Source organism: Zosterops lateralis, assembly GCF_965231275.1.
Source record: "Zosterops lateralis genome assembly, chromosome: 9".
NCBI lineage: Eukaryota > Metazoa > Chordata > Aves > Passeriformes > Zosteropidae > Zosterops > Zosterops lateralis.
The window spans coordinates 21105771-21117958 of NC_139769.1; the positions used below are offsets into that span (position 1 = coordinate 21105771).

A 12188-nucleotide genomic window follows, 5' to 3' on the forward strand; every position below is an offset into this window, starting at 1 on the left:
TGAGAAATACAATTAGATATTTTGATTAATGATAACCACTGAGCCATTTCAAACAATCATATTGCAGCCCTGATTCATTCCTGCACTCTTACATCATCTTTACCTCTATTTATAAAAAGTACAGTGCATAAAAATCAGATAGCAAAATTATGATCTCTTTAAAAAAACAGTAATGCTTAAGATATACTAAATTTTAATAAATAACTATTTTTAGTGCTCCTTCAGGTAATTTTTAGACATTTTCCTGTGAAATTAGGGTAATGATACTATGACTCAAAAGCAGAAACTGAAGTTGAACTAAACACATGTTGGCAATGACAGATCAAACAGATATGTAGGAGGCTGAACAACAGACTGGAAAAAGCTTTATGTGTAGAATAAGTAGCCAGACTTACAGAATATACTGTAAACATACTGTGTAAATTAGAATAGTCACATTAACCTACCATAGCTGTATCTGAGCTTTACAGCAGGTTAGGAAAAAAAAAAACAACTAATTGTCAAAAAATAATTTTACAAGGGCAAATGATCTGGGTGAATTTCAAGCACCTGAGAGTAAAGAACCGTGTTTTGTGCCATATGGGCCCACAATGTACAGGTCCGGGGTTTCCAAATCCACACAACTTATGCCAAAGTGATTTCAGCAGACAGCACTCGCCCACAGTTTGTCATCTTCTTCCATTTCATTTCCCTTTAACTCAGCATCTTTCAAACCATTTATCTTGACTTTTCACACACTTGGAACTTTCCTGCCAAGTATTTTTCTCTGCCCCTCCAATACAGACCTATGTTTTCTGCTTTCTTAATTCTGCCCCACTATGTTTTTCATAAAGAATGCTCATCCATTAGTTACAACATCTGTATCACAGAAAAGTCTTCTATGTGCAAGCAGCAGAACACAGTAGTTACTTGGGATATATCAAGAGCATCCTTACCTTTCCAAAATCTCTCACGTCGAACAAATCAAAGGCTTCAAAAAGTTCACTCTTCTTCATCCCAAATATTTCACAACATGCCGAAAGAAAAGTCCTTATATTCTTCAAGCAGAGAAACTAGGGGAAAGAAAACAGTAATGCTAAGTGTCAAATGTGTAAATTGGCAATATATGCGCTCACTTTGGTCACACACCAATACAGTGATTTGTAAGTCAGCTCTTCCACTATGATCCGCCACTAGTCCTAATTCAGCCATAAACATTCTCTCCAGACTCAAAAGCATTACCCGAATTTTGAGTAGACACTGAACAGGAACTGTTTTCTCTCTTTTTACATAAAAACAGATGTGAGAATACACTACTACATACATAATAGTCTAAAGACACACTTACTATTCAGCTCCTTACAGACAGCACAGAACAAAACAAATAAGTTACCTTAAAAAAATGATATTAATATGTGAAAGTTATTATTCATGTATAAATCAAACATTTCATCTGTTAAATTCTAGTTTGAATGTTTAAGGAATACATGTTCACTGTTTTCACACACTAAAGACTTTATGAATATATATTCTCCGTCTGGTGTACAGGACAAGCTGAAGTGTGGAGTGAAGTCATTTAAATTTACCTATCAGAGATTTAAGATCCTCAGACCACCTTGATTTCTGTACTGATTCAAAGGCTATTTCCCTTTAAGTTATCCACATGCATTGATAATCATCTGAGTCTGAAAAAGAATAAAGCTTCTGCCACAATGATCTCCTTAAAAGGCTTTTAATGCATTTTCTTGTGGATTGTTTTGTTTGCCAAAAGGCAGTAACTGTCAAGAGCATTTATAACTTCAGAGGGATAGATAAAAAGGGCAATATGCACTCTTGGTAGCAATTAGCTCCATGAAGTACTAGCACCTTCTGAGGACATCAGCTTCATAAAGATGCTGTTGTCTTATGAGCCACAATTGAAAAGCAAATACAATATTTATAGGCATTTCAAAGGACCCCGCACCATGCTTTGAATATGCATTTTAAAACTACTGAAACAGCAACTCAATATTACAACAGAGTTCTGCATGTTTTAGTGGATTCAGGAGGATCACTCATATTAGGATGGATTATAGAATTGCTATATGTTTTGATCAAAGCAGTATTTTTGATATTGACTGTCACAGCCATACCACTTCAACAGGCAGCCCTACTTCACATCTTACAGAACTACCCAGTGAGACACAGGAAAAGCAGAGCACCTCACAGACCAGATTTACAGCAGGGGTACACATATGAAAGCACTGATTCAACCAGAGGCGCTACAAGAGCAGACAGCTCCAGCAGATGGTTGTGGACATCAGGGCAGCCAACAAACGCATCACAAAGCATCCCAAAAACCATCCCTGTGCAACCCAAAGCTCCCAGGAAAGCACCTGTGACTGACCAGGGCCTCATCAACAGCAAAGATTCCCAGCTGTACTGGCTGGACCTGCAACCTCCACCATTTTCCCCCTTTCCAAAGAGCCTCTTCAGTATGTGCCTCCCAGCTCAGATGGGGCAATCACACTGGGCTACACACTGAGCTGCTCAAGGAGAACACTGCATTTATGCCACACTGCTTTTATGCCAAGTGGAATTTTAAGAATTAGTCTAGCTTGCTTAGTCAATGTGGCAAGCTTATCTGGTTTTGCAAAGATTATAATTTTGAAATTGCAAGGTTAGAAAGGCCAACAGATGTTCAACATATGTGCTTCTTCCTCCATCACACTGGCAGAAAGAGTCAGAAAATGAGCTGGTCTTTTAAATGAGCTTTAGAAACAAGATGGCACATAGAAAGTTATGGTTGTTTTCTGCTGTATTTTTCCCCAGATTTTTTATTATTTTTCTTTAAAGCTATCAATGGCCACTAGGTTTGTCCAATGCACAATACTGATTCTACTTGAATACCCACCTCTTTTCTTATATCAAAATTCTCAAAACCATTGACAAATGTGACTCTCACTGGAAAATCCATCTGCCTTTTTGAAACCTAAGTTTTGAGCTTATATTAGTTGGTGCTGAAGTCTCGCAGTGCAAAGAAAGCTTACAGCTGCATTAAATTGTTTACCTCTAAAGGGAGCAAGAAGTTAAGGGAGAGACAGGAGCTGTCATGGGCCTAAAATCTGACCTAGATTTTCTAAAGAGCATTTTAGTGAGTTGCATTTAGCTTCTTAATATAGCTAAAAGAACCATTTAATGGATCAGCAGTTTTTCACAAACAAGATGTCCTCTCCCTTCTGCAAAATCCCTCCAACTATTCTTTACAGACATCTCCTACAATAAAAGATAAAGATGGCAGCATTTTTCCAACAAGACTTTTTAGTTATTTCAAATTTCTTTAAATTTGGAGGCAATTTTCTGACATCAGCCTTTTGTTAAAATTATTGTTACTATGAATTATATCTGAGGAGATTAGAAAGCATATGACAAGAGTTTACGAGCCCACATGTTTTCAAGGAAACACTCTAAGCAGTAAATTAAATTCTTTGGAATATTTTAACAGTAACACCAAAGAAGAATCTAATCCCCCTGTCTTCCTCTGCCCCTCTTTTTTTGTTTTTTAAATACTAATTCATTAACATGTATCATTATGTTAAACAGGTTTGACCTAATTATGATCTAATACTCAATAACCATATAACAAGTAACATGTCTTGTAGGCTCTAGAAACCACATGGTAAGAATCTGTCAAATCCACTTGTGCTTCAGATGGGAACACATCATCACTGAGTGTGTGCCAGGCAGTGCCCTCAGCAGAGTAGGTATCCTGACATTACAGCCTAAGCCCCTGCGGGTTCAAAGACTGCTTAGTGAGTTTGAGTTGGCCCTATCATGATTTACTATCCATCAGTTTTCTCCTGTAAAATGAAAATTAAATTCTTATTGCTAACTACCAAGCTAACCACAGCAGCTACAAGGAAAAAGCTGTGAACCTACTAAAACCAAAAGCATGTTCATATTTAGATGAATCATTGTGCACTACAATATATGAGGAATAAAGTCTTAAATAACCCTTGTTATATGCTACTAATGTTTAGAAAAGTTATTTGGTTATATTACCGAGAAAACTTGCAGAATTATCTCCAAAACTTTCTACTGCAATCTTCGAAAAAAGCAGTTCCCCTCATTGAAAACAAAGACTTTTATCACTGTGGTTACTGTATGAAGATGTACAAATTAGTTAGAGAAGCCTCCAAATTAAAAAAGAGCCTACTGCTAAAATCTAGGAAGTTCTATAAAAGACAACCCTCATTGCTGGCAGTACGAAAAAGCACCATCAGTCTGCAGTCTCTCATTAGCCAGTACAGTCCTCAGGATATTTGGAAACCTACAGCATTATTGTGTTTCCTTTTCAAAAGAAAACATTATAGTTCAGCAGACCGCAAGGGAGATCATTAGAGCAGTGGGGTTCCCAGTTTCAAGAGATGCAAGGAGAGCTAAACCTCACTCAAAGTCTCCTCCACAGGAATCACTGTCTTTCAGTACAAGAACTGGTATCTCTTTATTAAAAAAAAATAATACAACTTTAAAACATTCCCTTAGTATAGTTAATGATGCATTTTTTCACCCCTTTTAAAACTACATGGCTATATTAGGAGACAGCAGAGCAGAATTCTCAGTACACAGATCAGTAAAATATTGCAGTGGGGCATTATAAGCCATGAATACAAAAAAGTTAACACTAGTGAGAAATCCAACTTCTCTCTTGCTGATCTGCAGGGATGCCATGAGAGGAGACTATATCCAGCACCAGAGACAGATGGACAGAAATCACAACCCAGCCCCACTCTGTGATTCTGTGACTGGGGCTCAGGAGCCTGAAAACACTTCTCAATATTAACAGCTATAGAATATGAAGACATTTCTAAAGCATCCTAATGTTTCACAGCTACAAACCCATAGTGCAGCCATTGCCAGGGCTGCTGAAATAGTGTAACTCCTGTGATGAACCACTGTGGCTTTATGGAATATATTCTAATGGCCTCTGGTCCATTCTGCATTGAATTTAATTTTGCAAGAGGCACTAATAGCATTTATTGAAATGACAAGCAAGTTTGAAAAAAAAAAAAACTAGGTCTACCAGCTTAAAAAAGCAGGTATGGTTTACACAATTAGGATTGTATTTGTCTGAACTTTAAACAGAAGACAGTGAGCAAATCAAACTATACCAGGTTCCACAGAAATAGTATGCTGTTTTTTCCCCACAATATTTGCCACTTCACAGAAAAACATTTATTCAAGGCCTTTTTCACACAGAACATGGTTATGTGCACTGACAGAAACGCATAGAAATATTTTACAAAGGCTTCTGAATAGAAATGACTAATTAGATACTAAAAGCACAGACAAGGCTGAAGCTGCCCACAGGGAAGAAGGATTTCTCTAACCAGACCTTTAATGAAGTGAAAGATGAAATGCAAAAGAAAAAAGGGAGGGGAAAATCATATAACCTCTATTCCCATAATCTAAGAGGTATTTCTCAAAAAATATATTTTGGCACTGAAGCACTTCAATGGAATAAAGGTCTGTTTGATACAGACCATAATATTCAGTATCTAGATGTATCCTTTGTACTAAAAGCACTTCCACAGGCGTTCAGAAACCAACACAAAGAGCTCTGAAGATCAAATTGTGCCACAAGACATTTAATGAAATTCCAACATAGCAACACCAGTCAGGCGAGTGAAAACTGAAAGGCCAAGAAATGACAAGTATTCAGGAAAAACAGAGTCCTAATTCACTTTTTTTATTATTTTAATTACCAATAGTGGGAAGGGGGGAAAAAAGCTATTTGTATTTGTTTCAACTTCCACCTCCTTTTTATTATGATGATTGAGTCACAAGCACAGATATTTAGTCACAAGCCTGGGAAGTTGGCAGTTCCCTTGTGTCTGGATCCACACTGCATTAAGGCAAACTAGGAACATACTGAAGCCTGAGTTGTCTAATGCAATCTAAACAAATGCTAGGGTATAAGGGGTATTAAAACCAGACTGGATCACTTATTCAGTGTCAGGGAAGGTGTTTTTTTCTCCCACTGTGATTCACTTTTTGCTGACATGGAATACTCATCCCTTCCTTCATCACTGCACTTCACTGGCTTTTCTGCAGGTTGTGTTCCCAGCCCCACACAGACTTCAGGAGGCTCTCAATAACTGCATAAGGACTGAGGCCAGTTGTTCCTAGCCACCATCATGTAGAAGCCATGATAAAAGAGTAAAAACATAGAAAAGGGACTCAGCCCATTACCCATTAAATGCACTTTATCTCCTGTGGAAGAAATAAGGCATGTCAATCATGGAAAGTCATGAAATAAGGTATGTCAATCATGGAAATCATCCCCTCCTATTCCTCCTCTAAATGGCAGCACTTTATAAACTACACACCTGCAGCTATTTGCCTTTGCCTTGTCTTTAAGGAGTCTTATATGCAAAACCAAAAGGTAATGGCATTTTACATTACAGCAAGCATGTTACAGCAAAAATAGCTGAGGAAAGGCCCAACTTTCAAAACAAATATATAAAAGAAGCAACAAGAGGAACAAATTTGGCTTCAATTCACTGATCTCAGAAGGTACAATTGCTTTGCTTTTTTAATTTGTGAAATACTGATGTTACATGCAAGGAAGCATATTCAGGTTTGTGACTATGTGAAATTTTTCTATTGGTCATTTGTGTTCTTAGAAAAGCAGAATTGTACAAGAATAGAAGTCAAAAGAACAGAAGAGCAGACAATCGCCATAACACTTAAATGCTCTTTCTACACCCTCAGTGCTTACTGCAAGAGATGAGCTCCTGACCTTTCCTATCTGTTCCTGGAATGATGATGAGATTAGCTGGGAATCCCCCATTTTTATTTCCACTCTGTTCCTGAGAATATATGCAAAAAGGAAAACGCTGCACTTATACCTGTTAAGCAAGAGGAGAAATGTGAAAATTTCCATAATGGATTTAACTGGAAGAATTGCTTTTGTACATTCTGTCACCAAGATTGATAAGTGCAAGTTGTTTCAGTGAAAGAAAGCACCGAAACAGAACTTGTCTCCTGAAAATTTCCTTCAAGAAGTTAATTCATGCCCTGAGGGCTGCAGATTCTCGTCTTCTCACTTGTTTCGTATTTGCTGCAACAACTGTGCTGACAGGAACAGCATAAACTTCATAAAAATGCTTTTCAAATCCTGCTGAGTCCAAAATTGAGAGACACCCCAGAACTGCCTACCTCTAGTAACCAAGTCAAGTTCCTGTGACCACAGCAAAGGTACACAGCAGCAAGACCAAAATTGTACCTTCAACCTGCAGACAGGAAAGAGCAAGAGTAACTAGAGAAAGATCCAAGGGTTTCATCAGCTCCTGCACAACTTCCAGCTTCCTTACAATTCTTTCAGCCATATCCAACAAAGGGAGAAAAATAGGTACTTAGAGACACAGCTGCTCATATATTCAGAGCTCCTTTCCATAAGCCAAGCTGGACAGTTCCCCAACACATGCCATCTTTGACAGAACAATCCCAAAAGGAGGGTTACCAAAATAGGAGCACATTATACTTCTACTAGATGTCACAAGTATTTTTTTACTATCTGTATGTTAATTAACAGCAGATTACTAGATAATTAGACAAAGCGCCACTGTGGTACTGACAGAATTGTACAGTCAGGGTTAACAATTCAACACAGAAATCATTCCTGGCTCTTCACAGATTTCAGCAGCCAAAGTACATTAGATTAGTTCTGCTCTGCCAAAAGGAGTAATTATCACTATATGCAGCAAAAATAGCTGTAAGGATTTGTAAGTGAATGAAATATGGACCCACTGATGAAGTCTTAATTCAACATCTATTAATGTCTTTTCATAAGCCAGCAAGAGAGAAAAGAGCAATGTCATACTCAGGAATGGCATTTATAATATTTTTCTTGTTCATATGTGTGCAGCTTTTATTGGAAAAATCTTTAAAGCCAGAGCCTTACTAAATGAAGGCAAAAGGGCTGTAAGGAATTTAAAGACCAAGTCAACATGAGAGGATGAGTACTCCTATTTTCAATAAGCAAATGGAAGCTGCCAGGCAAGTAAGCATTATTCTTTTTCTTACTCTTAGATAAAATCTATTAACTTGCAAATTACATTTAAAAAAGAAACTAACACACACAGGAAGAAGATGTCACTCATATCAAAGGAATTCAGTTTTACATTCTGCATTTGACCTCCTGTTCTGCAAACCACCCCAATCATTCAGAGGATCAATACTTCTAAAGCTCTAAGCAGAAGCAAACCAGGCAAATGTTAAATAGCTCCCAAACTTTGCTCTCAAAAAGCCACAAAGCAGGTACATTAATAAATATGGAGGAGACACCACACTGAGCTCTTTGTAGAGTTGCTTAAGGTTCTGATACCATTACAAAACTGAAGAATTTTCCTAGGATGTGTCCTATGCAAAGAACAACAGACACTCCTTAATTCATAGGATTAAGGAGCAGCTAGGGAGACCTGTAGTGTTATTACATTTCCAGATGTGGGCATTCTTTGAAGGCCTGCACAACACAAGACGCTGTATGAACTATAAAACATATTAAATTCCTCTGAACCACTACTAACACTGTATGAATATTAATAGTATGTTCTTTATTTGCTCAGTTAATGTAGTAATTAAATATTCATAGGAAAGCTCTTAAAATTCCTAACTGACTACTATTCAATTGTGTCTATTGCATTTTGGCTTGAGTATGAAGTTTTGTTTATGTACGTTTGCTCTTCTCTGCGCTTCAAAGAAAGAAAATGGAAATTGAAACTTGGAAAAAAGCTGAGGAAGCACAAAGGATGCTCCACTTCTATTAATACTGATACAGAGTGAATAGAGGGCAGGGACAGGAGTACAGGATTTGTTATGCATTACTGGTTCTCTCTTTGGCATTATAGCATTGGTTGAGCAAGTGAGGGCAAAGAAACATTGAAATTCTCTGTGTCCCTAAAGTCAAGTGCTCCCACAAGCCATGAAACTGGCAATACATGGGAATATTTAGACCACTAAACCCCAACTATAGGAATTCCTTAAGTGCAATTGGCAAGAGATGGGGTAGGAGAACTCAGGACAGCATCCTGTTGCAAAAGGCAATTTTTAGAGTAGCCCTTTGTTCCCCACTAGCAAGACTTAACTGAATCTGTTCCGCACTATTTTGTCAAAAAAACCAGCAACTTGAACACAGTATTAAGCATATTAAGCACAAAGAGATTGGCTAGGGAGTTCCTGTGCCTAGTTACTTTTTCAAATAAGTAGCCTTTATCTGATTTATATTCCTCCAAAGCTGCACCTCTAAAATGTCTTTCAAGAAAAATCTGATGTTTTACAAGCAAATGTAAAAAGAAGGAAGGCAAAGGGAACATGGAAAATAGTCCTAAGGAGAACATGAATAGGAGGAAGACAGCAGCAAGGAAATGAAAAGAGGACCCCAGGAAAAGGAACAGGAAAGGGACAGACACACATTAAAACAAAAGTTTAAAAAAGAAAATCAAAATAGACTAAAAGAGAGATGCAGGAGCAAAAAGCACTGAAGTAATACTTGACTCATTAATGATTACATTGTGTGAGACATGAAATAAAAGCCACACACAAGAAAATAATGGGTGAAATTTTTGGTGTCAAAATGCTCCAGGCAAAACTGTTTATGAAACTGCCATTTAAAGACAGTGCCATAAGGTGTATTTACAATTGTGACATGGAAAACTGCTTCTGTAAACAGCAAAACTGTTAAGGACAGTGATTTCCTATTTGGATGTACAGTTATTGGTCCCAACACAGGCTTTCTAACCACTCATACTTCAACTTAGTTGATGAAATACTAGCAGTTGTCAGAACTGCTAATACCTACATCTACCTAAAGGATTTAAACTTATTGTAGGGCAGGGGAGAGCCCTAAAGCCTCCAGCTTAACTGATACATTTAAACAGCAAAAGGAATTGAAAGCCTCAAACTAATAAGGTCTCAACACTTTTACAGTCAGAGAAAACAAAAGTTATATTCACACTGAAACCATGAAAAACTTTACAGCACTAGTATGAAACACAGAACTTCACATCTGTGCAAAACAGAACACCTAACACATCTGTTCCATCTTGTTAGCTTGGCACATTAAAAAGCTGCTTCCATTGTATCTTGGTATCTTTTCTTTATGACTGTGCTTGGTTTTTACCAAGTCTCTAATGTTAGCACAGAACCTCTTACTTTCCCTATACCTGTGCAAGCGAAATTAATTTGGGGTTGAGCCCTAAAGGAGCACTATGAAGGTGTGACAAAAAGCTGCACATAGGCTAAAGGCAGAGAATTCCATGGGGGACCTACACCTGACTTCAGCTCCATTACAGAAACACAATTCCTTTCACTTATTTCTACCTCACACCTAAAAGTAACACCCCTGAATTCACCATCCGAACTGGATCTCCTTTGTGGCTGTAGTGCCCTGAACACAGGCCTGGACCTCGACTATGTAATCCCTTTACAAACACCTACAGTGTGGGTTCAAGAGCATTTAAGTTAGCGTGTACTAACTTGTTCTTTTCTAAGCACTTAAAAAATTCTCAAAAGCTGTCAGCACTGAATCCTGCATGGAAATTCAACACAACTGGGGAGGGGAGGGGTGTGCTGATGACCTATACAGGGTTGTCAGTTCCTATTAAAGGTGAACCGAGCCCAAATAACTCCTATGCTTCTCTATTTCTTACCAGCAGATACAGATTATGTATTTGGTCTTTGATTTCCAAAAGGAAGGAACAATATTCTCATTAACAGACATTAGAGTTAACATGCATGATTCATTAAATACTCAAAATGTTTTCTTAAACATGTTATTTTAATGTTCTTATAATGCTACTTTAAATGAATCACATGTGTATTCTTTTCCAAACTCTTAAGGTCATGGAATAAATTCCTAGCAAGACCTTAAGGATACAAGTACAGGTCTACAAATTGCCCACTATGAATCTGACTGTCCTCTAGTTACCTAGTTTAAAAATCCACTGTTCTATTTTTGCTGGTGTGTCACTTCAGGTTTGCAGTTTATTATACCATGCTCTCCGTGGCAAGGACAGGGGTTTCCAATGTATTCAGAGAATACTTCTCAAGGACTGCAAGTCAAGTAAGTAGAACAGATAAGTCCAGAAGTCCAAACCACAAACCAGTGGGAATAGCCATGAATGGAAAACAAACTCCAAAAGTAAATTTGCAATATTGGAGGAAAAAAATTCAGTGGTTGTATAGTGTACTGACTACATTTTTACACCTTGCAATGTTTTCTGGAACTTCAACATACTGACTTGCCACTAAATGCCATCCTTCCTACACTGAGTGCCATACAGCTGGCATCTCAAAAGTGCTGCCTAGTACTTCCAACTTCCACTGGACACACCCTCTGTTTCCACACTAGAAGAGAGACCAAATAATTTTCTCTTTTCTCAGGCCTCTCCTAGTCCCCCCACTTTGTTGCCTCTTGCCAAAAGCTGACACATTCTTCATTTTCTATTGTTTGTTTACTACAATTGAAAATTTCTACTGCCCTTGTCTGAACTTCTCATTTTCTTACATGCTTTTTAAAACAGAAGACCGCAAGTACAGATTACAGGAGTACTGTGGCTTATGCAGCAGACTGCAATGGCATAATGAGCCATAATGCATAACAGCATAATGAATGTCTGGGGCTCAAAACAAGCTTCAGCACATGCATTTTGCAAAATTCCCTGGGTACTACATCCTCTATTGCAATCTATGGGAACACACTACTGTTCTGAAGAATCTGGTCCAGATGTCGATGATGAAATGCTGAAGTAGATGAAACTGTGGTTTGATCCACAGCTGCAATTCCTGTGATAAACAGGACACAAAAACATTAAGAGTTCCAAAAATTCTGAGGGAAAAGGCAGTTAAAATACAAATCTAAAAATGTAGAAACCAACATCATTTCACCCACAACTGTTTTCCACCATGTCACTCTGAAATCCAGCCAGTGTTAGGCAAACTGCACTTCAAATTCATGTGACATGTAATTCAAGGTGACATGTAACCTTCCTAATAAAGGGATTCAAGTGAGGTATCTGTATAAGGCAAGAATTGGTAACCTTTAGAACCTTAATTTACACCACCAACCTAACATCAGATGAATCTTTGTGAAGCTGCAGAAGGCTTCCTTCCTTAAGAAGGCTGACAAACAGTGAAAGAAAGGTTAAGCTGACATAAAGCATTCCAGT

The 12188-nt window shown here is 37.8% G+C and overlaps 1 protein-coding gene across 1 annotated transcript in view; it reads right to left on the bottom strand.

The window, feature by feature from the left end:
• VAV3 (vav guanine nucleotide exchange factor 3) overlaps positions 1–12188 on the bottom strand; it is a 147436-nt gene that overhangs the window by 118118 nt on the left and 17130 nt on the right. Inside the window, exon 2 of the mRNA XM_083867189.1 lies at positions 936–1052. Coding sequence (XP_083723315.1) covers positions 936–1052 — 117 coding nt within the window. The remainder of the gene's footprint in view (positions 1–935; positions 1053–12188) is intronic.